Source organism: Bos taurus, chromosome X (genome assembly GCF_002263795.3).
Source record: "Bos taurus isolate L1 Dominette 01449 registration number 42190680 breed Hereford chromosome X, ARS-UCD2.0, whole genome shotgun sequence".
Taxonomy (NCBI): Eukaryota; Metazoa; Chordata; class Mammalia; order Artiodactyla; family Bovidae; genus Bos; species Bos taurus.
Window position 1 is genome coordinate 127724914 of NC_037357.1, and position 27852 is coordinate 127752765.

Below are 27852 nucleotides of genomic sequence, written 5' to 3' on the forward strand. Positions count from 1 at the left end.
TTAACATTGTAAAGAAAGGGTTTTATTATATTATGTAATGAAAATGAGCAGCAATTGTAATACAAAGCAGGACATGGTTGAGAGTGAAAGAGGGTACTGTTAAAAACTACACCAGAACACTAGATGTAAGTTAATCAGGGGTGGCCAACCTGGACACACTCTATGAATATCTTCTGTATCTCTAAGATGGAAGGGCAGGTCAGGCATTCTGTGCATTGGTTCTCACTCCAATTTAGAAGACTCACTGCAATAGAATTTTACACTAAGAAGTTGCAAGAAAGCTAGGAGGGAAGCCTGTGCATATCTCATGTGTGTACCTGTTAAAGATAACTATGGTTTACAGTGGCTTCCCAGGTGATTCAGTGGGTAAAGAATCCACCTGCAATGCAGGAGACACAGAAGACGTGGGTTCGATCCCTGGGTCGGGAAGATCCCCTGGAGGAGGGCATGGCAACCCACTCCAGTATTCTTACCTGGAGAATTCCATGGACAGAAGAGCCTGGCGGGCTACAGTCCATAGGGTCGCAAAGAGTTGGACACAACTGAAGTGACTGAGCATGCACGCAGGCATGGTTTAAAACAGATAAAAATAAAGTTAACATAGCTTTTTCCCCATATTAATCTTGTAAAGAATTTTATTCATTTCCTAGAGCATGTATGCTTCCATTTTCCAGAGAAAGCATGCACTGTAGAAGCAATGCCTTCACCCTCTTCCTTTTTTAAGAGCAGAGATATGCCCCTAAACTTAAACATACAACTCCAACCCTATTTTTTTCCCTACTGAATTTATTAGTTACTTTTACTTGTGGTAAAATACACATTAAAATGAAATTCACCATCTTAACCTTTTTCATTGTATAGTTCAGTAGTGTTAAGTATATTCATCCAACCTTATCTTACAGATCAGATGACTAGCATACTAATGAAACAAATATACTAGTAAATGCAGTATTGAGTTTGAATACAGGCTTATAGGCAATTAGAAACATTCCACATATTTATAAGCAAGGGTGACTCTGGATTGGATTCCTCACAGTATATAGAATTATCTAGGTTTTACCTATCTGATGAGTTTCTTTCCTTCTTATTATAGCAAAAGTCTTCTAAACCACTGTATAAATTAGGACATTTATGTTATCTCCTACCTTGCACAGAACCTCAACTAATGAAATAAAATACAGTTCAGATAGTTTTAAAAGGAAGTCAAGATGGTTTTTTCATTGTGGAAAGTATTATTATATTCATTCTATGAATCAGTGTACATACAATGCAAAATAATAGTGTAAACCATAGACTATTGTATTACTAGTCTTTTGAAAAATATTTCTGTAAAATAGATCATGAAAGCATTTTAAGTTCTAGGCATTCAAAGCATTTTCTTTAAAATATTCTGCATATGCTTTCCTTTTTTTTTTTTTTTTGAGATGAACATATTTGTGGTTATATTTTCCTCAGAATGCATATGCTTTCTATATGATCAAGCCTTTAAGTAGAACATCTGGCTTTCAGAAATACAAAAGAATTTCCAGATATAAGTATACACTTGTGTTTTTAGGATTACAAAATATTTTTTCTAATCATATCATGTGTTAGTGATGACAACTAAGAGTTGAGGTACATATACCCAACTGAGAAGGCCTTATAAAAGAGTACACAGTCATGTTTTAAAATCAGATATACCTAAAACATAGCCAATGTTCAACCAAGAAGTGCCAGTCTGGGTCCTGTGGCTGTTTCTGAAAACCCTGCATTCTGGATGGTCAGTGTCTGTGCCTTACCAGTTGTTAAATATTTTGATTCTCATCCCTACTTATAACTCTATAGAATCACCAATTGATAAACATAAAAAGACAGCTCAAAAATGTTGCATGTAAAAAGATATTACAGCTACCAACAGGTTGCTATAAGAGAAACTTGTATCTCTTACTGGTACTTCAGTGATAAACATCAGTAGCAATAAAAGTAAAAATTTGTTTACTAAAGAGCTTCCCTCAAAGACTAAGGAACACTGCCATACGAAGAAAGGCTCATTTATAATTATTAAATGCAGGCATTTAGAAGAGTCTAGTTGACAATATTTAAAGAAGCAGTATATATTTAAGCAAGATAACTACCTAGATAATGGCATCTTAGGGAGTCACTTGGCTGGTGGAAGGCTTGGGTTTTGCTTGTATGTTCAGCACATAGTCATGATGGAAGGATGAGCGGACAGTGCGGTTCATTAGGGGCTGAAGGGGGCGGAAGTTGTCCACCATTCTTTTCTCTTTCTCCCCCTCGGAAGTGAAGAGCAGGGTTCGAAATTGCTCAAGCTAGAAACGGAAACAGGAAGCATAAATATTTTCAATAGAAAGATAGCTTTACTTCATGAATAAATTACTTTCATTTTTACTACTTTCATTTTAAACTTGTATATATTTATATAGCTAAAAGAACAGAAGGAATTATGTACTTCTGTATAAATAAAAGACCAGAAGGATTTATCCAAACAATGATTAACACTTAGTGGTAAGATTATAGGCAACTAGGATTATTGATGACAGCTAACATTTTTTTCGTACTGAATTTTCTGTGTTGAAATTTCATTTGAAAAGTTCTCACATGGGCCACTGACCCTCTGATTTATTTTATTTATTTTTCAATGTTATATCAGTTTTTAAATATGAAGGATAGTAATAGACTAAATGCATAGGTCCCCAAGACCAGTCTTATGAGCAAACTCTGTATTGTCATTTATTTATGGTGGTTATCACTACACAAATTTTTTTTTTTCTTTAAATTATATTGTCTACTAGTTGCTATCTCTGTGACTTCTGGTTTCGATACATGGTTAGAAAAGCTTCCTCCATTTGGACATATGAAAAGGTTTTCCTAGGCTTATCCTAGTACTTTTATGACAGTATTTTTAACACTTAATATGTCTGGAATATATTCTTGTCTAAGGTTTGAATGGTTGATCCAACTGTTTGTCCCCAAGTGTCTGCTCAATTGTCCCCATTGATCTTACTGAATAATCTCATCTTTTCCCCCTACTGAGCTGAGATGCAACCTTTATCATAAACTAAATTCTCATATCTACTTGGACATATTTCTGAATCTACATTTTTCATCCTGTGATTGATCTCTTTATTTGTGTACCAGCACAACACTATTTGGGCTTCCTCAGTGGTAAAGAATCTGCCTGCTGATGCAGGAGCCGCCGATTCAAATCCCTCGGTTGGGAAGATCCCCTGGAGGAGGAAATGGCAACCCACTCCAGTATTCTTGCCTGGGAAATTCCATGGACAGAGGAGCTTGGTGGCCTATAGTCCGTGGAGTCACAAAGAATCAGACAGGACTGAGTGACTGAGCACACAACACTATTTAACTATTGAGGCTTTGTAACTTGGTTGATTTCATCATCTTTCATTTTCTCTTTCACAATTTCCCTGGCTATTTATTTATACTTTTTTTTCCCCACATGAGGCCAGAAGTAGCCTATTTTTAAAATCCTATTGGTATATTTATTGGGATTACATCAAATTTATGGAATTCATGGACAATACAACTTAAGGAGAATTGACATTACAGATATCTTTATGATGTCTTCCTATTCAATCACATGGAAATAATTTTTTATCAGTTCAAGTCTATTGTGTCTTTCAGGAGTATTTTAAGTTTTCTTGTTAAGCTGATTCCAAGATATTTTGTATTTTTTCTTTCCATTATAAATAGCATTCTTTCTTCCATTATATCTTTTAACTGACTGTGATTTTTGCAAGTCAAAGGTACTGATTTCTAGAAATTAATATTGTACTCCTCTAATTACTGAATTATCATATTTTTGTAGTAGTTCCTTTTATTGTTTCTTTAATTTATTTTTCTTTTCTTGTCTAATTATACTACTTCCAGAATAAAACTTAATTTAAAATTTAATATAGTAATATTCTTTTCCATATTAAGCATCCTACTTACTTTAGAACTGAGATCAATCTATTTTATCAAATTAGGGAAGTCTCTATACATTCCTATTTTATTGAAAATTAAAAAGAAAAACATGAATGTTGAATTTTGCTAGTGCATTTTAAGAATCTATGGGAAAAAAAAAAGAAAAAAAATGGAAAAAAAAAAGAAAAAAAAAAGAATCTATGGAAATGATTATAATTTTTATATTTAGATTCATTGATATGATAAATAATATTCCTAGTATTGAGCCATCTTTGCATTACTGGAATAAATACTACTTGAACAGAGTATAATATATATTTCTTTTAGCACACTGCTGGATTCTGTTTCTGAAATACTATTTTAGTTTTTGTGTTTTTTTTTTAACCACAACCTCTGTGTGATGTGCAGGATCATAGTTCCCTGACCAGGGATCAAACCCAAGTCCCTTGCATTGGGGGTGTGGAGTCTTAACCACTGAACCACCAAGGAAGTCCCTATTTTAGATTTTTTAAAAATATATTCTTCATAGATATCAGTCTGTAAATTTTTTTTTTGGTCCTGTCTTTGGGGGATGTTGGTGTCAGTTATCCTGGCTTCATAAAAAAGGTTTTGGAACTTTTGTTCTTGTGAAAATGCTTTGTGATGAATTAAAATCCCATAAAACAAGCGTAAGCAAATACTACTGCAGTTCACTTATATTATGAATTAAATAGGATTTGTGTGTTAATATAGTAATTAAAACCTATTTAGTTTCTTGGGAAAAATAAACTCCAGGGTCAAAACAACTGACTTAAAATTCCTGGACACATGCTGCTGGCTTCTGTTTTTATCCTAAGGTTCCATAGCAAAATTCCCTTAAAGATTTTGAAGAGTTTTGAGCACATCCACTTTCAGCCTTCATTCTTCCCTTTAAAAGGGTCTTGTTTACATAAAGATTCATATTTACATATAAAATATATAATACATAAAACACATGTAATTGTCAAATATGGAAGTAAAAAGCTTATGTTTCTTAAGTTTTAACTCTTCTCTCTAGTTAATTTGAAGCATTCCCTAATTCATATCCAAAGTAACACAAGATGTTAGCACATTTTAATAAAAATATATAAGCATTACAAGATAGTAAAAACTGATGCCAAAGTTTGAGCTCAGCCTTGTTTTAAAGGCACAGACTAGAATTTCTTTACATAGAAATGTGGAAAGAACATACCTGATCATGATCAACCTCTACAGGCTGCTTCTTAATGATCCAAGTGACAGACTCAGAGAGTGGCGGTGTAGTCAGGGACCCCGAGTAGGTCCAGTAATCTGGGCAAGTAGGCATCAGACAGGAAGGGTCGAATGACCCAAATTCTGCAAGTGTGTCCTAGCAAGAGAAGGAGTCATTGAGTCATCATTTCATGGTGAAAACCACTCAGGAATCATATGATGTGGTGATGATTCTAGGGGAGTCTGAGGACCTGCAGTGGTCCAGATGAGCTCCAGGTACCTCTGGTCACCTTAGGACAAAATCACACTCTTGCTTTGTTCTTACAATTAACCATGTATTTCTGATAGTCCTCAGTGGTAACAGAGCAAAAGCCATTTTCTCCCTCAGTTCTAGTGAGGTTAGCGCAGGCTGGCTCCCCTGAACTCTTTGAGAGGCATTAGGTAGTAGCTGGTGCATAAACATGGAGGTTTTTCATTTTCAAGAGAGACTAAAAGAATTCACCTTTCTAAAATGCAGTGCATTAGGAGGAGACAGGATCCTGGATTGAGAATGGGAGAGGGAGGGATGGGGACAGAGGAAGGAGGGCAGAAGAGTGGGAGAGAAAGAGAGAGGGAGAGGAAAAAGAGGGAGATGGGGAGGGAAGGAGTGGGAAGGAGGTGGGGGAGAGAGACAGAGGCAGGGAGGGGGAGGAAAGAGAGAGAAAATAGACTTTCAGAGAGTAGCTCCATCTGGGATTCTGAATATTGAACAATTAATCTTTGGGGCACACAGAAATATCCACCCTGAAGGATTGTGGTAATTGTTCTGTAAGACTGGACAAACCAAGTTTCTATCATACTTTGTTCCCCACCTGTGGGAGGGTAGCTAGACTCCAGAAGGCTGCCCTGAGGGTTTGCACAAGGACTGAGAAGGAGCAGGGGTTGGGGCCGAGAAGGGGACTCGTTATGCTTCTGAGTTCCTGAGTGCTCAGTGGCATGGCAGTCAAAGCAGAGCCATCCGTGCCCACTGACAGGATCACTTCTGTCCCCTGCAGAGTGTCCCAGGGCCAGGGGCTCTCTCAACAGAAGCATCATAAATGGCAAGTTGTCTTAAGGGGCAACTTTCAAAGAGAACCTCAGTTACACTGAGGTGAATTACATTTCCCAATTCAAAGTGCCCTGTTATTGTCTCCACTCAGAGACTGAAACATAAAATATATCTCAAGTGATTTAGAGGGGAAAAATTACCTTGTGCTTAATTGATGGCAAAATATTCACCAGTTTCTGTAGCTCTTTGTGATGCTTGCCTAGCTAAAGAAACAATGAGAAAATACTAAAAAAAAATAGACATCTCACTTTTGAAACTGCAACAGAATGTAAATTAAAATTAACCACCTAGTGATTATATAAAAACAAACCAACCATACTACTTAAGCTACATTTAAACTGGTAATTTAGAATGTTTTAAACATCACTGAATTCAATTAGACACAGAAAAGTGAGCAGGCTGTTTGCTGACAGGGTCAACGTGCCTATAGGTGAAGGTGCCCTGCTCCATTTAAGCATCATTTCTTTAATTAAAATTAAAAATTATTCCACAAAGTAGTCACATTTCTTTTTTTTTTAAAAAGTGGTCACATTTCCAGTGCTCAGTTGCCACAGGTGGCTTCTGACTACTGTACTGGACTGTGCATTTCTATACCATTTGAAATATATTCATGACAACCTTGTATTTTAAACAGTTTTATCTCAATATTTTTAGAACTTAAAATTGCAATGTTGTATCTCTTCATCCTAGGATTCAATATGTCATTTAAAGCTAGTAAGATTTTTTTTTTACCTTTAAAAATACTCCTATCACAGCCAAACCATTTTCTTCCAGTGCTGCATCCTCAAAGTGTTCAAACTTGACTGCATTCCAATGCACCAAATGCAGCTGAAACACCATTAAAAAACGGTTTGACACATGATCATGTAGGATTGCTCAAAAACAGCCTTGTTCACATATATTTACTGTGCTTCCTCACCCAAAATAAAGCCACTGAGAAAAGCATATGACAATCTGGTGCAAAATAAGACAGAATTAAAGAACAGGAAGAAATATATACAGGGGCAGTAATTAATACTACTTTGGAATAGGCTTTATTTGGGGTGAAAATTTTGTATACACATATATGTGTATATATCTATCTCCAAGTGAACAACATTTCAGTGAGGGAGCAACATTTGTCTATTCCCATCCTGATTTGCATGAAACACTCATATACAAAATCCATTTGCATCTAAAGGAGAGATGTTTATGTTGAGAGAAATAGATTCTGCCTATGTGGACTAGGAGTTTAGGACAAATTTGTTCGAGGCATAACCACTTAAAATGTGTTTCTTTTTAAGGTACCATTTAAAACTAAATTAGGTGGAAAGTTGTTAAGAAGAAATTCTATGTATTTTGGCCCCTTTTATTTCCCTACAAATCATTCCTTGTCCATCATTCATGAATCCTCACCCTCCCTCCCAAGTGACACTCTCAAGGTCATGTTTAACTTTTTCCTCTCCTTTCCTGAAGAGGACCCTGCCTCCAAGTCATTTTGCTTTAATTTCAAAAGTGCTTGTTGAGCCGTACTCTTTTTCTCTATTTCTATTGCCGCCACTTTCATTTAGGCTCCCACCATCTCTCACTTGGGTTAATTTGACCTGGTGGCCCTGCACTGTTGCCTGCGTTATTAATTGAGGCTATCATGTGAGCCTAGCTTAGAATTCTAGAAGAATTCTGTTTCAGGACCTTAAGGTTGATTTCTGTCATATTATTTGAAATGAGGGCAGTTATCATTTTTACATGTTTAAACTGGGAATCATCAAATATGCCCCTGAGAGAGTTAGCATTTATAGGAATTACCTGATTCTTCCTGATAATTTCTTAGAACTGGAAACTCAGAACTATTCCTTCTTCTCCACTGTTGTCACTGTTCCCAAACTTCTCAACTTACCTCTGCCGGGTAACATTTGCTGTCCACGGTATGCTCAGAGCCCCAGGCATCAATGGCCCCCCAGTGAAAATGGAACTGCTTTAATCGGTAGTTGTGTTCCAGGGGTCCTCCCTCGATCACTGAAATGGCACATCCAACAATTCAGGGGATTTGATGTTTTTGATGTCGTGGAGAAATGCAGGGGAAAAGTAGACTCTGTGGGTGGACCTTCTCATGAACTGTCTTAGATGGAGCACACTGTATTATATACCAGTGTTTATAAACTTGATTTCCATGCAGTTAATACATGTGTAAGGACAAGACCTGCACTCGGAATGACAGCAGGATTTAACTATACTCCAAGCTGCACACAATTGTTAAAGGCTAATTCTTGCCTTAGTTTTATGGTCTATATTTACTATGCCCAGTGTTTTTTATGCACAATAAAATGCAAATTTCTCTCAGCATATTTATCTAACACAGTCTTATAAAACTGAAATACGGGTACAAAAGATACTTTCTTTTTTATGCGCCAGCACTTTGCTTTTCAATTTTTGAAGATAACAGTATTTCTTTTCCTTACATTGAAATGGAAAAGGAAATTTGCAAATCAAAAACTATCACCTATCTCCGTTTCAACAGAGTGAACAATGTGAGTCATCCACATACTTTACTTTCTGGAACTACTGAAATCAGTACATTATAGGGGAAATGTTCAGATACGAGTTTTAAAAGTCATCCTTCCTCAGGCTTTGGATTGTGCAGTTTTTTGTTTTTGTTTTTTTGCTTGAATTTGCTGAAGCTGTTAGTTCCTCATTTCTGGCATCTGAGCAGACCCTGGCGATGTCTGTTCAATTAAACTCTACAACGGGAAAACCAAATCTTCCATCTCATCCGTATTAATTATTTTAGAGTTTACTGCCTCATTAGTTGAATTTTATGTATGCAAATGACTGAGTACAGTCATCCAGAGGTCCAAATACGCTGGCTATGTCATGTAGTGGTCTACTGTTTATCTTACTGGCTTTCATAAATGTCTTACATAATTTCCTTTTTTGAAAAAAGAAAGAATTTTTTTAAAAAAAAGGAGTTTTGTAAGGGTGAGCAATGACACCAATGACTACTTTTCTTTGAGGGCTAGGGGAAGTACAGAGAATAATACCACATGATTCACTAAATTAGTAAGAGGATGATACTAAAGTGTAGTGAAATAGACATAAAATTGTCTTCTAAAAAATTCTTATTTTTCTATGCCAGCTCCATATTGTGAGCATGAATTTGGCAAATGTTCAGTCTAATCTGTTGGGTGAAATTGAAATCCTGCTCGGCCACACGTGGAATCTTCTCAGACCGGGGATTGAACCCATGTACCCTGCACTAACAGGCAGATTCTTAATGCCTGGACCACCAGGGAAGTTCTAAGATATACTTTTAACTTTATTCATTAACACTTTCATGGATGCATTTCACCTTCATGAGAGAAAATCAAAGTTTCTCAATCTTAGCTCTATTGATTTTTTTTGCAATAAAAAATGATTTAGACCTAATAAAAATCAAATTTAATTACTGTATCAGTATTGGTAATAGAAAGAAACAAATGCACTCCAGCGAGCGCATCTATTGATATTTGAAGCTGGATAACTGTTCATAAATGCTGGTGATTGTGGCCTCGACCCACGGGATGCCGATAGCACACTCCTCCCAATGTGACAACCAAAATGCCTATAGATGTTGCCGTGTCCCTAGTCCCCGGGGAGGGAAGGGTAGCAAAAGTGCCAGTGGCTGAGAACCATTCCTTAAGATGGATCATGTGCTTAGTTGCTCAGTCATGTCTGACTCTTTGCGACCCCACAGACTGTAGCCTGCCAGGGTCCTCTCTCCATGGGATCCTCCAGCCAGGAAGACTGGAGTGGGTTGCCATTTCCTCCTCCAGGGGATCTTCCCGACCCAGGGATCAAACCTGTGTCTCCTGCATTGCAGGCAGATTCTTTGCCTGCTGAGCCATGGATCAATCATTGCTTAAGATACATTATGTCAAGTAACAATTATTTCAGACAAATTAAGATTATTTGATGCTATCAAATTCAGTTTGAAAAAAGAATCCTGCATAGAATTAATCACATGGTTTTCAATAGACACTAAAAGTTTCAGGTAAACTTTGAAGTCATTAGATTAGTTTATATCTGGGTAGGCTGAAAAAAAGTAGATTTAAAAGCAATATAATATTTGAATTTTAAAATCTATTTTAAATTGTGCTTCATTTACACTAGGTAATATTGTTTAACAAAATTAACAGAACATGACTTTCCATTTTTCTTATACACCATTGGTCTCTTAACTAGTTTAGACTGTAACCTCATGCACACATGAATATGCTTTTTGCCCCATTTCAGTGGTATTGTAGTCTCATCAGTTAGATCTATTTAAATAATATTACAATCTAAATAAAAGTGTCTTGTAAAGTCAGCAAGCGGAGAAAATTTGTACATATGCAATACACATATGCAAAAGAAATTTCTAGCAAGGGTTTAATTTCAAAGCCTATCTTTTTATCACTTACAAATTCTCTCTATAGAGATATTTGTTCACTAGTGAAAAATACTACCGATACGAGAGGAAAACGTTCATAAAAAAGAGAAGGGGCTTCTTCCATACATTATGAAAGTAAGTCCAATGAGTCCCATACCACAGCTACCAAGAGACTTCCCGGGGCTGTGTGATGTGGCCTGTGCTGACATGAAGCTGTCCTTTTAACTCCGGATGAGACCACGGGTCTGGCTCTCACCTGATTTATCTGCAGAATCTTCAAATTCCACGAGGAAAGAGTACCCGTTATTCCAGACGTGGAGGCAGGTGGTCGGGTCATAAGAGATGGTGAGCGGTTGTAAGCCAGGATCGTAGACACTGTCCTTCCACCGGATGTTGATGGGCGACTGGCGCTCACCCGCCGGGGCCAGGTCCACTTTCTCCCAGAGCGGGTGCACTAGGAGAAAGCACATCGGGGCTGTCATGGAGAGGCCCACGAGCTGGAATCCTCACCGCGGGGATCATATGGGCCCACGGAGGTGTATGCTCTGAGTTCACCTCTTATAGGAGCCAGCTGTGAGGATTAGGCAGACATCCTGCAAAGCCTGGCCAGACGCTAGCATTGCTAAGGTCCCTGGAGTTCTGTCTGTCACTTGCGTAGCTATGACACTGTAAGTTCAGGGGTACACGCACACTCTGTCTCACACGGCATCACCGGTGCTGATTTTTCTACCAGAGTCAAGCGCCAGGTCTTTGTGGCAAGTCTCTGAGAAATCTCAACAAATTCCTTATAATAAAGAGAGCTATGCACATGTGATGGACAGACTCCACGTGCGTAATTCGGGTCGTCCAGGTCTCTGCCCTTTAGAAGCAGCATGGATGGGCAGAACCAAGACCAGCAGGAAAACCAGACAAAATATGAATTGAGATAAATCATGACCAGTGCCCCTCTGTACCTCATCCTACCGCTGAGAACGAGCCTGAGGATTTGAGAAAGTGACAAGGCAGCTGCAGCCTAGTCAAACCCCTCTGTGCATGGCAGGGTCACTGGTACTCCACTTGTCAGAAAAAAACAGGCTTGCCTCTGGTTTCCTCTTACATGGGACATGGTTCTCTTCCTGAGATAGCTGCCCCAAGCGGAATCCTACAAGTGGCCCGCAGTAGAGACACAGAGCATGCCAAGGCAGTTTCTAGACCAGTGCTTCTCACAAGAGGGAGCTATGGGGACCCTAGGGGACATGTGGCAATGTCTGGAGACACTTTGAGTTGTCCAACTGGAGGAGGGTGCTACTGACATATAGTGGCTAGAGGCCAGAGATGCAGCTAAACATCCTACATAGTAGCAGGACGGGCTTTCACAAGAATTATATGGTCCCAAATATCAGTAATGCCAAAGTTGAGAAATCTTGGTCTAGAGCCAAAAGCAACAGGCAAACTCAGGGTATTCCCTTTTTTCTGCTCAGCTTTTCACATACTGCAGATCATCTCTTCTCTAGAGAGGTCTGAACCCAACGTTGTGGGTTTTTTCCCTCGCTATAAAGTAACTCCTGAAGAACAAGAACTTCCTTGAGAGCAGGAGAACTTTCTGTTTCAGAAATCTAAAGTGAAAAATGAGGGGAACTGGCACCATATAATCATATTATTATTGGATTGGAATGCAGATTCCTTGCAGGCAGGAGCCGTGTCTTCCTTCCCCTTTATTGTGCCCTGTAGCTCCTAATTTGATAAATGCCCTTTCATCTGAGCATGGATTATCCAAATGGTATTGTTGGGTTAAAAAGCTGTATTTGGTTAGTGTTTACTTTGGTATTTTAAACCTTCCGGAAACCCCCAGAACAGCCCTGAGTCAGTCTTAAAGCTGACCGCCAGCAGAGACCTGACAACATTTCCCCTGAGATGCCCAGAGGCAGGCTGAGGCTTTGAGCATTCACACCCTTCAAAACCAGCTGGTGAGGGTCTGTCTCCCATGGAGCAGGAATGATGAGTAGATGCCTAAAACGATGCCCTGTTTCACCTTTAATTGGCCCCTACTTTGTTCAAGAAATGCCTAGAATCTTCTCCCTCACCCACACAAACAGCAGCCTGAGGAAACCAGGCCTGTTCCTTCAGTGGCTCTTTTATGGTCATAATGGGCCTCCCAGGTGGCACAGTAGTAAAGAATCCGCCTGCCAATGCAGGAGACACAGGAGACTCAGTTTGATCCCTGGGTTGGGAGGATCCCCTGACGTTGGAAATGGCAACCCACTCCAGTTATCTTGCCTGGAGAATTCCATGGATGGAGGAACCTGGAGGGCTGCAGTCATGGGGTCGCAAAGCAGGCAGGCATGGTCATAATATTCCTATCAATTCACGCCCTTCAATTCACAAGTTTAGCTTCCAGGCTTTCCCCCACTCACCTCCTCCTTTTGGAACCCAACCCCCCGCCCCCGATCAGGGAGCCCTTGGTCACTGTCTCCTTAGAGAAGCCAGCTTTTGCCCAGGGCTTGTTTTGCCATTGATAAAGTCACATTTTTGTTCTCTTCTCTCTTCCTCTTCCTCCATTCTAACAAAGTACAGATTAAAATGATTTCTTGATGGTTGCTCAGACTTTGCCTCAAAGCAGGAAGATGATTACGTGCTCTGACAACGGAGCCGGTGTTTCCAGTTTCTTCTTGTGTGGGGAAAATGAAATGAACAGCAAGAGTGATTCTATCAACCATGGTTTAAGGGGCTACACCACACTATTAGGTGTCATTAATGAAAGCCCTTAGATCTCATGTGCTTGGCTGGGCTTTAGTTCTTGTTTATGTGACTGGTCCTGGCTTTGATTTTTCTTTGTGCTTGTACCACCTATGGCTCCAGCCTGGGCTGGGATGGGGGAGGGGCATCGCTTTTAGCCCTTGAGAAGCTTATTCTTGCCTTAGCCCCTCAGTTCCTGCTCTTCCTTCTCCTCAGAAGTCAATTTCCCCTCATTGAGTTTATGGCTGGCTCCTATTACGTTTAGATATTGGGCTTGTCACTTCCTCAGTAAAATCTTCTCTCACTACCCTCTTATATAATACGATCCCCTCTTCTTATTTTTTAATCACAACACTGTGATCTTTTTCCCTCACATTTATTACATAGGCATAGTCATAATTATATACATGTGAAGGGTAGCACAATATGCTACTGTAGGGGAGTAAAAATAATTTTCCCTCAGCCTTTTAGATCCTTAGCTGAGACCCCCACACCCCCACCATAATAAAAAGACAGATTATAGGGAGAAAAAAAAATTAATTACCTACTTACTGGAATCCCCACAAGGATATAAAACTGAAAAGGCATCTGGAAAATTGTGGCTTAAATACTATTGAGCTAAGGGCTGGGACCAGTCTGGGACTTCAAAGGGGAGGAATGAATTTCACAGGAAGGTGAGAAGAGGAAATACATCCTAAACAAAGTTTATAGAAAGGTGAAAAAGTGATCTCCAGTAATAGTTGTCTTCCAAGTACAGGCCCCCTTTCTAATGTAAATGTATCTTGCAAAAAACCTGGTAATTTATACTCTGTTTCCAGAGCTTCTTTGTCTGCAGTGTCTCAAAATAATCAGCTCAAAATAATCCGTATGTCAAAGAGGCATATTTTGGGGTAGTGGAAGGGAACCGAATATGCAACCCCCAAATATATCTCTTTGGTATAAGGATTATTTTGAGAAACAGCAGACATAGGAGAAGCTCTGGAAACAGAGTGGAAGTTACCAATTTGTAAAGGAAATTTACATTTCCAGCAGAAAGCTCCATTTGAAAGGTTGTCTCCCTCTCAGTATCAGGAAGAGGAGGATGACTAAGTCACCAAAAACTCATCAGTCGAGAATGCAGGACTTAGATCTGTAGAACAGCCTTACCCTTGTTGAATGTGCTTTTCCTGGTCATCTCCAATAACACCCCTGTCTCAGCAGCAGCTTTTGTCTGTAGCTAGAGCGGGTATTGAAGGTGGTGTCTAGGGCCACCTGGAGGAATTACTGTTTTCCTGGGTCACTGCCATGTTATTGAGGAGGTATGCATGTTATTAAACCCTTTTTGTTTGTTTTCCTGTTAATCTGCCTTATTACAGAGGCCTCAGCCAGGACCCTAGAAGGCTAGAGGGAAAATGAGTTCTCCTCCTGCTGCTGCTGCTGCTGCTGCTAAGTCACTTCAGTCATGTCCAACTCTGTGCGACCCCATAAACAGCAGCCCACCAGGCTCCCCCATCCCTGGGATTCTCCAGGCAAGAACGCTGGAATGGGTTGCCATTTCCTTCTCCAATGCATGAAAGCTCAGTCGTGTCCGACCCTCAGCGACTCCCTGGACTGCAGCCTACCAGGCTCCTCCATCCATGAGATTTTCCAGGCAAGAGTACTGGAGTGGGGTGCCATTGCCTTCTCCCAGATATGCAGCTAATACCACTCTAATGGCAGAAAGTGCAGAGAAACTAAAGAGTCTCTTGATGAGGGTGAAAAAGGAGAGTGAAAAAGCTGGCTTAAAACTCAATATTCAAAAAACTAAAATCATGGCACCCGGTCCCACCACTTCATGGCATATAGATGGGGAAACAGTGGAAACAGTGACAGATTTTATTTTCCTGGACTCCATAATCACTGCAGACGGTGACTGTTACCAAGAAATTAAAAGACACTTGCTCCTTGGAAGAAAAGCTATGAAAAAACCTAGACAGCACATTCAAAAGAAGAGACATCACTTTGCTGACAAAGGTCCGTCTAGTCAAAGCTATGGTTTTTCCAGTAGTCATGTATGGATGTGAAAGTCGGACTATAAAGAAAGCTGAGCACCAAACAATTGCTGGAGAAGACTCTTGAAAGTCCCTTGGACTGCAAGGAGATCCAACCAGTCCATCCCAAAGGAAATCAACCCTGAATATTCATTGGAAGGACTGATGCTGAAACTGAAGCTCCAATATTTTGGCCACCTGATGTGGGGAGCTGACTCATTGGAAAAGACCCTGATGCTGGGAAAAGATTGAAGGTGGGAGGAGAAGGGGATGACAGAGGGTAAGATTGTTGGATGGCATCACCAAGTTAGTGGACATGACTTTAAACAAACTCTGGAAGATAGTGGAGGACAGAGGAGGCTGGCGGGCTGCAGTCCACGGGGTTGGAAAGAGTGGGACATGACTTAGCGACTGAATATCAGTGGCTGCAGAGACCCCTGAGGCTGTTACTGTAATTCCAAAGGGCTCTTAATAGGTTCGTGGTTTCTCAAGATTATTTGAAAGTTAATGGAAGACAACACATTCTGGATATCCCAGCCTCTGTTATCTGGGGAATACAGAATTTTTTGTGAAGACATTGCAAAACAAACTTTTGAGTACTGTTGTTCTCCAGGCTTTATTGGTGTTCTTTAAAATTAATTGGAGCACTAATAGAACTGTTTTCTAACACTGTTCAGTTATTAATAGATAAGTACTGTAAACTAGAACTTTCTCTGATGATGAAAATGGCTGATAAGGTAAGTGCTAGGCACTTGTGGCTATTGTCAGCTACAGATTGGCATTTGCCATGGGCACTTGCCATCCATCTCTGCAAGAATTAAATTATGTATTGCTACAGCTGCTGATTTTCAACACCACCTGAAAGGAGATCAGGATTGAGAGCAGAAATGTGGCCCTCTGTGCTCAGGGAAAACCTGCAGTACAGGTCTTCAGATAGATATTTTCAGGAGCCGATTTTATGAGCCCAGTTCTTGTATCTCCTCATGTAGAAAAGCACTAATATCCTTCATGGTGACGACTGTTCCTCGCGACTAGACATTTAGGCTCAATTTCAGTAGGTGATGCATGAAATGTAATTGATTTTCTTTTCATTTTGGGTAACTGGTGCAGGCTTTTATCTTTATTTTATCATATTACCAGTCCGCAGGGTTAGGAGTGTCAACATTTACTGTCTGTAACTTGAGATCACAGCATATGGCAGTTTGAGTTGACACCAGTGATTGCCTGGGGCTGATGGGGAGTGAAGGTAGAGCACAGGGCACAGGCCCCAGTGAAACGCTGCTTCTCAACCTGCCATACCCTTCTCCTCCTCAGTCAGTCCTCGCTGTGCTCCCCAGATCCTGAAAATGGTCAGACATCTGAGGGAGCTGCTGAGCATATGACATGATGATGGTGGTGATGACGTAACAACTGTGGTACTGGAGGTAGCTGCTAGCACTGAGTTCTCGCTGTGTGGGAGGCACTCGCTAAGGACTTTGAACATTATCTTTTCTAACCCTCAACAGTTTTGGATCATTCTTGGTCACTGGGCCTTATGCTGAGGTACTGAGTTTCTAGGAACAATGAGTATTGTCCTTACAGCTAAACAGATGAGGGACCAGGACATGCTCAATGGCTCAGGGCAGCAAAGACCAAATATTATCCTGGGTGAAACAAAAAGGGACAGTATAAACGTCTAAAGCAAGACCAAATCATGACTGTCATCAGTCTATCTTAGTAAGCTACAAACAAGAACATGTGATGTGGGGAATTAATCAAGGGTAGCCCCTCATCCCTACATCACTACCACTTTTTGTTTTTGTCGTTACCAAAAGGAGCAAACTGTTTTATGGGTTTGTTTGTTTGTTTTTTTTTTTTTGGCCCCACCACTAGGCTTGTGGTATCTTGCTTCCCCAACCAGGGATCAAACCAGGGCCCTTGTCAGTGAAAGTGTGGAGTCCTAATTGCTTGACCACCAGGGAATTCCCTAGGAGCAAAGTATTCTAAAGACATGAGCATATTGAATATTAGACCCTTAACTTTCAAGTTTCTGTTAAAAAAAACCTTTCTGTTAGTAACTAGATAAACATGACTAATTTTTTCCCATTTTTAGCCTTAGACCACAAAGTGCCAGTGTTGAGAAGAAGCCATTCTGGGGAGGATGTGGGCTTGCTGGTAGGAAGCCACACCCAGCAACCAGAAATTTATTATGACTCAGGCCAGTTCAGTTAATGAGAACACAGTCAATGATGGAAGAAACAAAATAAACTTACAATAAAATATATATATATGAAGCAGTTTCAAGGCAATGGATTTAGCTAGATTGGCATTGCTCATAAATTCCTTTTTTAATGTGCAAATAAGGTCAGAGAGAGTAAGCCCAAGGAGGAAAAGTCGAGAAACCTACAATCTGGAAGCAAGCCAACATTGGAAAACTGTGTGAATTCACTGTGAATGGTGGAAAATATAGAAAATAACTATTTGGCAGATACACTTAACCAGCTCATTAAACTCATGTCTCCACCATCACACACATTATCCTCTCCTATCATCCCAGGGGTTCTGTGCCAGTGTGACTTTGCCTCCAGGAGACCTTTAGGGAGGTCTTGGGACAGTTAGGGATGCCATGCAACATCTGTGTGCACAGTCCAGCCCCAACAGCATGGAATGAGCACCCAATGGCAGCAGTGCCATGGAGTCAGGGAAGACCATCTGCCACCTCCCACACACGGGCCAGTTGGTCAGCTACAAGTAACTCTTCTGCAATTTCTAATGAGGGATGGAATGTTCCAGAGTACATCATCATGATGTGTGCCTCAGACTTAGGTCAGCTGTAGCTCAATAAAGTTAGGGGGAAAACTTCCCATATTTTAACAGAGAAATAATGGGGTATTCTCCTCAAGGCATCTAATCCCAGTCTGGAATGCCACTGACATCAGAGCTGCACACACTCAACACACGTGACTCTTAGGAAACAACCAGGCTTCCGCTCTGTCCAGGCAGCCATGTACTCACAGACTCGGTTCCGGGATTTGTAAGTGCAGGTGTAGAGGCTGCAAGGCCTTGCAGGCATGGACCTCGGAATCTGGAACCTTCTCCACAGTGTCTTGTATGGAGAGGCTTGAAGAATGGCCCTCAGGTGACTCATCATCACCATCTTTAGCTTAAAATCTTGATCAGCTCTCCAGTAGCTTGCAGAAACCTAATAACCTAGAGGCAGGACAGAAGAGGCAAAGCCATAAATAATAGAGGTCCCGATCATGTGGAAAACATTCAGATTATTAGTACATAGGAGGGGAGGCCAAATGAGAGTCAGTCATTTATCCACTTTTATTCCTCAAATGCATTGTTCACCTCATTGGCAGGTCCAGATGACTGACTCAGGCGGCTTGCCTTTCCCTTAGGGTTACTAAATATTAGCGGCTCAGAGAAAGGACTCTCTTAATCCACAAAATGAAAGACTCATAACAATACAGTTTCTTAAAAACAAAAATTTACTCCTTGAAATCCAGATTAATAGTCCAGCATGGTTCTGATATTTAGGAGAAACCAAAGATTAAAGTTTCCTCCAGGCAGCCTGAATTAAAAAAAAAAATTAATTTGCATCTGGACTGCTTTAAAAAAAAAAAAAACAACAAGATATATCCCCTGAAAATACTCTTGGGTAGTTTTTGAAACACTTTTAAATGCTAGTGTGTCCTTTAAAGAGGTAGGTCTCATATCCCTACATGTAAGACCCAAAGGACTCCCATAGTTCTGCCTGATCTGAAAGAGAAACCTTCCTGAATATGTGAACCTAACCTAACCTCACAGCTTGGGAATTCTGCCAGTACACATTTTCATTTCAACATTTCTTTGCTCTTAAACACTATGTTGGGTGCTGGGAGGTAGTAAAGATGAAGTAGAGCATAAAAAAGAATGAAGTCCTCGTACATGCTATAATGTGCTGAACCTCAAAAACAGTGTGCTAAGTGAAAGAAGCCAGACACAGAAGGTCATGTATGGTATGATTTCATTCGTATGAAATACTCAGAATAGGGAAATCTACAGAGACAGAAAACAGGTTGAGCAGATGGGGAAATGGGGACTAACTGCTGAATGGGCATGGGGTTTTCTTTTGGGTGATATAATTGTTTTGGAACTAGATAGAAGTAGTTGTTACATAACATTGGGACTGTACTAAATGCCTCTGAATTGTACATTTTAAAATGGCTAATTTGGGGAATTCCCTGGTGATCCAGTGATTAAGACTCCTCACTCCACTGCAGGGGACCTGGATTCTCCCTGGTCAGGAACTGGGATCCCACAGGCCACGCACTGTGGCCAAAATATTAAAGATAAAATAGCTAATCTTATGTTGTGTGAATTTTGCCTCAATAAAATTATGCACATCATATGGGAAAGAAAACACACACCAAACCAGTTCTCAGCAGGTATTGGTACCTCCTGAGTCTGCTTTCTCCTGGCAAAGGAGGCCTCTCAGCAATTTGGCCTTGACTGGGGTGCAAAGGCACCAAAAGGGAAACTGAGGGGACAAGAAGACACGTCACTTACTGACCTGAACTTTATTCATTCATACCATGTTTCCCCAAGAAGAGTGTTAGATACAGAAAAAGCACATGACCCCAAGCGATGCTGAGCAAGGAGAGACACATTCTCCTTTCATCCTCCCTCTGTTCATATACTTCACTGCAATTAATTAGCCATGAACTAGCCTTTCTGCCTGTACTGCTGCCCTTGTCACTGCTAGCTCCGAGCTGGAGGAGACAAGGCTGCACCCAAGGGAAAGGAAAGAAAATCACACCTAAGGTGTGTCCAGTGAACGCAGGACACAGAGAACAGAGTTACTTCCTGCCACTGCCCTGCAAAGCACAAGTGAGGGCTCCAGACAGATCTCTATAACTGGCTCCCCACAAACCATGTGCCCACACCCGTATTGTAACATGAAGCACAGCGTGGTGACAAGCCAGCCTTTCAGCCCGGGGCCATGCCCTCTGTTGTACACATCACTTTGCCAATGAACACACCAAACTAAGGGAGTGGAGGTGCATGGTCTAAAGGAAAGGAGACTGATAGGGAGCTCGTGACTCCCAGGGAGGCTCCTCTCCTGCAAGCCTAGCTCCCTACCTAGTGTCTTTAGGCCAGTGACACCTAAAGTGTGTCTGCATTGCCAGAGGGTATTTGATATTCTCAAACCAAGTTAAAATCACTTTTGTTCATAGTTTTATGTGTATGTTTGCATATATACATTTTTAAGGGCGTGGGTATGTAAAAATATACCTTATTTAAGATATGCAAAGTCTGACACGATTTCAAATAGAGACTGATAATGAAATTTCAAGACATTATCTTGATAGTGCCTTGAGTCAAATGAGTACCTTATTTTCAAAAATCTTAATATTTGAAATATCATTAACAATTAACTGAGCAAGGTTAAAGAGTGGACAATTTGCCACATCAATTCAGAATCTATTTCTGCTTTTTAAAGTTTTTTTATTTTGGAAAACTTCAAACTTATAGAAATAGTCAAAATACTGTAATAAAACCATCTATGTACTTGGTACTGCGTTTCATCAATTATTTCTTGGTCCCTCTCTGAATTATTTGAAACAAATCCAAGAAATCTTAGAAACTTATCCATTATTTTATTTTCCATATGAAAGTGAAAGTGAAAGTCACTCAGTCGTGTCCAACTCTTGTGACCCCATAGACTGTCCATGGAATTCTCTGGGCCAGAATACTGGAGTGGGTAGCCTTTCCCTTCTCCAGGGGATCTTCCCAACCCAGGGATCGAACCCAGGTCTCCTGCATTGCAGGCAGATTCTTTACCAACTGAGCTATCAGGGAAGCCAGGGAAAATATCCTCCAAATTCATAGTTTGTTCTCCATGAAAATTATCTGTATGAAATAGCCCTTGGCAATAGTTTATTGGCAGAATATGAAAACTATCAATTTTTTAAACTTAAAAACAGCACAACAGCCCAGTAACCAGATACTTTCTCAATGCCTACCTATCCCTTAAAGTAAATACTTCATTTCTCTCTTGATATCTCCACTCTAATCTTGGATTAGCGCTCAGGTTCAGAACTTTATGCTTCTAATTTATAAGACTGTGTCTAGCATGAAACAGCATAATCTATAATCACGGGTCACCAGGGTCAAAGGAGTATATGAATGGAAATGTTTAAGATTAAGACTGAAGGGAGTTCCCTGGCAGTCCAGTGGTTAAGGCTCCCAATGCAGGGGGCATGGGTTCAATCCCTGATCAGGTAACTAAGATCTTGCATGCCACACAGCACAGCCGCAAAGAAAACAAAAAAGATTAAGATTTAATGTACGTCCTTCAATTTATGCAAGAAAGAATCCAGAACCAGAGGAGCAGGAAAAACAGTCATTCAATAACACTGCACAAGAAGTTGACTTTCTGTGACTTCAAATAGTGTCAGATCTGAGAAAAGCCCAGAAAATCCTGTTAAGTATTACATAAATGAAAATTATTATTACTCAAATTGAATTAGCTAAAATGCTACCCATGATATAAGTACAAAAATTAAGAAACTACAAAGCAGCTTTAGATGATGTTTAATGTCATTATTTTCTTTTTAAGACAGTATTATCAAGTAATTCCAACTAAATAGGATTCTCTCTGATAAAATCAATTTGTAAAATTTCAAAATTGCTAAGAGATATGGGGAAACCTTGCCTTAATTCTGCTCTTCTTTCCATTGACTTCCATTCCTGTATTGAAGCAATAATGAGTGATTATCTCATGTAAAGCATTGTGCTGGGTTAAGATAATAAAGTTATGTTTTCTCCTTATTCTCACAAGCTTGCCATCTACAAAGAAAAACTATTTAAACAAATAACTTCTCTCTTTAAGTTACTTTTTCATTGAGTAAAATATACATATTGTTTTCACCTTTTTAAAGTATACAGTTCAGTGGCATTAAATACATTCACAATGTTGTGTAACCATCACCACTATCTATACCCAAAACTTTTTCATCATCCTCAAAACAAGCTCTGTACCCATTAAACAATAACTCCCCATTCCTTCCTACTTCATAGCCCCCAGGAACCTCTATTCTTTCTGTCTCCATGTACTTGCCTACTCCACAGTGGACTCATAGAATATTTTTTTCCCTGAGTCTGGCTTATTTCACTTAGCATAATTAAATACTTCTTAATCAAAGTCAGATCTGATGACAGCCCTGACTTAATTCAATGAGAACATAGAGGGTAGAGGCTTTAACTTTCAGGAACAGGTATCATCTGGAACCATGGGTCACAGGAGACAGTTTTAACAGGTGGGGCAAAGGCAGAGAGATGGCCAGGGAGGAATGATAAGGAAATTTAGGGGATGAATGGACTGCTTAAGAGCCAAGGCCAGAGAGGACGACTGGGGTTGAGTTGAAATGGGAAGAGCCTTGGGTTTGTTCAGTAATCAATCTCAGTGTCAGAAGAGGTGGGCAAACATGTGAAAAAGGACTCCTTTCTTGCTTAAAATCTGGATGGTAGAAGACACTTACTAATGCCCAGGAAGACAGTGCCAAGTGTAAGATACTGGTTTGTCCTTCAAAGGGAAGGTCGTGATAAGACAAGGCCACAGACATGCCTGATGACTGAGGGAATTGTACAGAAAAATGGGCACACACTTGGCCCTGCCTATGGAGCTGTGTGGGGAATCTGAGGCCTGTTGGCATGGCACCTGGAGAAGTCTGGGTAACTGATCCTTGGTCTAGCTCCACAGAGAGCAATCAGGAAAGCACTGAGGCCAGGGTGAGCTGACATCATAGGCTGGGGCTGACTGCTGGGGCCATGGCCAGGGGGACTGCCCTGCAAGCTACAGTCATGCTGTCTGTGAACAGCACTGAGGCTAATGACACATGGCCCAGAGGAAGTGTCTCCTGTCCACTTCGACACTGGCTGTCTAGGGCTAGGGGGAAATGAGAGCTCCAGATGATCTAACATGACCCTCACTCACAGTAGTCTCCCAGGGCCCACCCAGGGGTGGGGTGCACGTAGTAGTCTGGAGAGCTGAACCTGTGTCCCCTAAGAATGCCGCTGACCTCACTGAAGGAGAACACTGACTCTGAAGATTACTTTTTGTGTTTTTAGACAAAAACAAAACCCAAATCCTTTTTTTTGTAACAAAGCCAAGTGTATCAGAACTTCCCATCATCCCAAGTCTTCTATGAATATTTTTCAAGGTGTTGGCTAAGCAGATACTCAGGGAACACAGTGGAAGGTAGAGCTGGATAGAGATTTGAGATTAATTAAGGGAATATTAATTTCCAAGAGACAAGGTGACTTTCAGATGTTATTCCATGTGTACAGGATGAAGCACTGATGGTTTCTGATGACTCTGTCAGCTTGGCACAGGATGGATGGGACTAGGCAAACAGGGGAGCCAGGAAAGCCATTCAATCCATCACTCTTATTCTGTCATTCATGAGGACATCAATCAAATATGATAAATAGCAACGGTGTGGACAATTAAACTAAAATACGTTCAGTGAAAAGTAGAGCAGGGTAAGGTGAATTTGTAGTGCTACAGGGGAGGGGGTGTTGGGTTTTAAATAAATTGCTCAGGAGAGACCTTATTGAGAAGGTGAAATTTGAGCAAAGACCTTATTGAGAAGGTGAAATTGCTCAGGAGAGACCTTATTGAGAAGGTGAAAGAATTAGTTATATGGCTTTCAGGAGGAGGGTTATTCCAGGCAGAGGGAAATGCCTGTGCAAAAACCCTGAGGTGGGAGCTTGTCTGGCACATTCAGGGGACAGTGAGGAGGCCAATATGGCAGGAGTGCAGCAAAGCAGAAGTAAGGCAGTACGAGATGGGGTCCAGAGGTAATGAATGCTAAGCAGATTTCTAGGCCATTGTAAAGGTTCCCCACTGTGGGGACACAGTAGAGTTTTTGGAGTAGAGGAGGAATTTAATCTGAAATACATTTTAAAAATGTCATTCAGGGTACCCTATTGGAAAATGACCAGAATGTAAGAAAGAAGCAGGGACCCCATTCAGGATAATCCAGGGGCTACAACTAAGGACGCTGCAGTGGACGTGGTGGGAAGTGGTTGGGCCTTGGCTGTATCTTGGGGACACAGCCTGTAAGATGTGAAAGAAAGCAGTCAAGGAACACTGGCAGATTCTTGGCCTAAACAACTGCAAGGATGGAGTTGCCATGAACTGAGACGGGAAGGCTGTGTGTGGAAAAGGTTTTGGGTGGGAAATCCGTAGATTGGATTTGGGTATGTGGAGTTTGAAATGAAATTCCAATAATTCAAGTGAGAGAATATGGTAGAATAGTCTACCTCATGGTAGAACGAGGATGAATCCCTGAACAGAGAAACAGAACTGGGCACAGCGGGCGAGGAGGGAAAGATGGTGCTCTTATTGCTAACCCTACTGGATTTGAGGTACTGGGGCGGCGGCAGGCAAGAGCAGAGGTCTAGGGAGAGTTGGCAATGCAGCGCTGCTGCTCAGGAGACGTGAGGCTAGAAAAAGAAGCAAAATCCCCTCCCCCAGGGGTAACAGGTATCTAGAGGGAGACTAACAAAATGGAGTGATTAGGGAGGCCTAGAGAAAGGGACGGAGAAGGCAATGGCACCCCACTCCAGTACTCTTGCCTGGAAAATCCCATGGGCAGAGGAGCCTGGTAGGCTGTAGTCCATGAGGTCTCTAAGAGTCGGACACGACTGAGCGACTTCACTTTGACTTTTCACTTTCATGCATTGGAGAAGGAAATGGCAACCTACTCCAGTGTTCTTGCCTGGAGAATCCCAGGGACGGGGGAGCCTGGTGGGCTGCCATCTATGGGGTCGCACAGAGTCGGACACAACTGAAGCGACTTAGCAGCAGCAGCAGCAGAGAAAGGGAAGTCAAATGCAATCAAGGAGGGAAGGGAGCATGAAAGGTCAGGGGCAAGAAGGTTCCAGGGAAATCCAAATAGAAAGAAAAGTTAGCTAATGCTCAGTTACAATACCTGTAACAATACATGAGATTATTTATGCTAAAGCCAAAGGCCAATCCCCTCTGTTACATTAAAAGGTAGAATTTATTGAGAGGTGAGGTGGTTATTTAAATTTACCCATGGGTCTTATAAAGCCCAAGCTAGTGAAACCACAAATGTTTAATTATCAACCATAATACGTAACAGTGAACTACTAGCAGACATTAATGGGTGTCACAGAAAATCTGTCCTTACTTATGTGTGTCCTTAAAGATGGGACCATGGGATGAAGGGGCCCCAGAAGAGCCTTTGTTATTGCTAATTATTTATGTATGTCCCTGGATCTTACTAATACATCCCTTATCTGTTTTGCAGACTTGGAAATGTGTGAGAAAAAAAAAGATTCTGAAAGCCTTTAAAAAATCATTCATAAATCATGCATTAAACGACAGTAATTTGAACTCTGCCTGATTAAGCAATTTATAATACATGCAAAACAGCAAAAAAAAAAAAAAAAAAAAGGTACTGTAACTAAAGGTTACAATTACATTGAAAAAAAATGCCTGATTTTCATCAGATTCACTTTTCCGTTTCTCACCTCTTCATTTCCAAAGGAAGCAAGCCTTTTGCAGTTCCCTGACATGGAAATTAGGGGTTATGTTGCCATGTCTTGACTGAAAAAGCTGAGTTTCTTCTCACCCACTTCTCTGATAGCAGGATCCCAATCTGGGATTGTCGAAGGTTTCAGAATACATTTCTAGTAGCTGTTTTGCGTGCTGCAATTAACTTCCCCAGTGCGGCCAGTGAGATGAAATGCATTTCCCTCCTTCCATCAGATTTCCAAAATACACATATTTCCTCATAAGTCACTCAGTCTTTATTGAGTTCTGACTGTTAGCAGTCACAGCCTTTTGCCTGGCTCCTAGGACAACAAGGCAGGAGTGTACAGAGAGAATGGTGTCCTGCTGCTCTTGACCTTTTGGTGAATTTTAGTCCTGCTATTATGTAAAAATTGTCTGAGTAAAGGAAGAAAGCTCCAGATAGCTGAAAGGCTTTCCATTCCCCGAAATGTGCAAAAACAGTGATCCTTCTGTAGGATGTGCAAGGGAGGAGAGGGGTAGGGTCTAGGACAGCTTCCCTCAGAGAAATCTAGCTACTCCCTTGCATATTCCAGCAAGGTTTTTAATAGCAGAGTGAAGATGGCCAGATTAGTAGTAAAGGAAGAAGGGGAAGCAGAAAGCAATGTGGTTTTCAGTGGCTGGGTGAGAACAAGTTCTGTCCAAATCAAGGTGTACACATTAACTTCTCAAATTTCTCAGTTTCCCAGTGAAAAGACGCCAGAGGGGAGGGTACTTATATTAACAAGTTGGCACCAGCCTCAGGGCAGTAGCATTTAACACTGAATTTTAACACTGAATGCCACAAAGACTCAAAACAGACATCAACAATGTTTGTTCTACAGAGGTTCTCCTCCAGTTCTGGGGCGGGGCACAAAACAAAAAGGCAAGAGGGAATTGTGGAATGGAGAACGCTCAGATTTGTCCACGTGACACAGCTGTGCTGCAGATACCCTGCCCTGGGGGTGGTTATGACTCCGTTCTCAGACCCAGACATATGGGGGGGCGGGGGGGGGGGGGAAATGCAGGGAAGACCCAAGTCATTCCCAGTTTGCTGCGCCTCAGTTTTTGGATCTGCAATCTCAGATTTGTAGTCCTTATTCCAATTTCAAGCTATTTCACAGCAGGTTGGACTTTATTGAGTTATTCACGTCCAACCACCCCTAGCAAAACTCCCTCCCAAGTAACTACCCTTATGCCCCGACAAGTTCCCTGAGACAGCTGTTTACCCGTCGACTGCAAATAATCCTAAAGGAGGTGCAGCCATTTGGTTGGTGACTCCCACAGTAGAAGAGGTCTCCGGGGCGAGGAGAACAGGTGAGGGCGATGCCCTACGGACCTCCGCAGTAAATTCGCAGGACCAACAGCTGTCCGGGCCCCGAGACCCGGCCTGCCTCCGGTATAGTCCCCAATCTACGTGGCTACCCATCCTTACCTGAGCCTTTCCCCAGAGAACGAACCTTGCGGCTTGCTCCAGTCACGGACTCGCAGCAGGAGCGCTTGGCCATCGTAGCCACGCCTCCATCTCGCCCACAGCCCCGACCAAGCGCGTACCCCTCTAGGTCACGCCCCATATGGGATAGCCACGCCCCTCCAGGCCGATCCTGTCCCTGCCCGTTGGCCTGGCTATGTCTCTCGCTCCAAAGCCACTCCCTTTTCTTTAGGACCCCACCCTGAGTTCCGCCTGGGCCCGCCCCCTCCACCTTGGTAACGCCCCTGCATTCCTCTCTGGTCCCGCCCCTCAAGCCATGCTTAGCGGCTCAAGCTCCCGCCTTGGAGCAGGACTTTGTTGCAGGAATTCGAGGTCGTGTGGGCGGCGCCCACCTTGAGTCTAAAGAAGCCGTCTTGGGTCCTGGGAACTGAGTTCTGGCAAAGTTTTGTCGCCTGAAGTCAGATGGCGGGCTTAAGTGCCTCGTCTAAAAAATTGCTTTTCTCAAGTTTCCCATTTCCAAACATCAAGACTAGATATACTGAG

The 27852-nt window shown here is 41.4% G+C and overlaps 1 protein-coding gene and 1 long non-coding RNA gene across 6 annotated transcripts in view; one reads left to right on the plus strand and one right to left on the minus strand.

The window, feature by feature from the left end:
• On the minus strand, positions 1 to 27553 carry CA5B (carbonic anhydrase 5B). 4 transcript variants are annotated; one of them, XM_005228436.5, is made up of 9 exons: positions 27313 to 27553; positions 18323 to 18517; positions 10861 to 11058; positions 8097 to 8215; positions 6953 to 7048; positions 6361 to 6423; positions 5135 to 5290; positions 2115 to 2309; positions 1 to 551 (listed from the first exon to the last, which is right to left on the minus strand). In XM_005228436.5, the coding sequence occupies exons 2-8, from the start codon at positions 18462 to 18464 to the stop codon at positions 2130 to 2132; spliced, it is 954 nt and encodes a 317-aa protein (XP_005228493.1). In that variant the 5' UTR covers positions 18465 to 18517; positions 27313 to 27553; the 3' UTR covers positions 1 to 551; positions 2115 to 2129. The 4 variants fall into 4 exon arrangements, with proteins under 4 accessions (XP_005228493.1, XP_005228492.1, NP_001074377.2 ...); XM_005228435.5 differs by having other exon boundaries at positions 1 to 2309; positions 27338 to 27552; NM_001080908.3 differs by having other exon boundaries at positions 1 to 2309; positions 27313 to 27389.
• Positions 1 to 27852, plus strand: part of LOC101904527 (uncharacterized) — a 108620-nt gene that overhangs the window by 4357 nt on the left and 76411 nt on the right. The gene's annotated exons all lie outside the window — the stretch shown is intronic.

What these genes read in the sequence shown, in the direction of transcription:
- CA5B (XM_005228436.5), bottom strand. Translation starts at nt 18,464, where the DNA reads ATGGTGATGATGAGTCACCTGAGGGCCATTCTTCAAGCCTCTCCATAC. An exon ending in CAAATCCCGGAACCGAGTCT is followed by an intron (nt 11,059 to 18,322) that starts GTGAGTACATGG and finishes GCTTTCTCCTAG; the next exon opens with TGCACCCGCTCTGGGAGAAA. An exon ending in TGATAGGAGTATTTTTAAAG is followed by an intron (nt 6,424 to 6,952) that starts GTAAAAAAAAAA and finishes TTGTTTCTTTAG; the next exon opens with CTAGGCAAGCATCACAAAGA.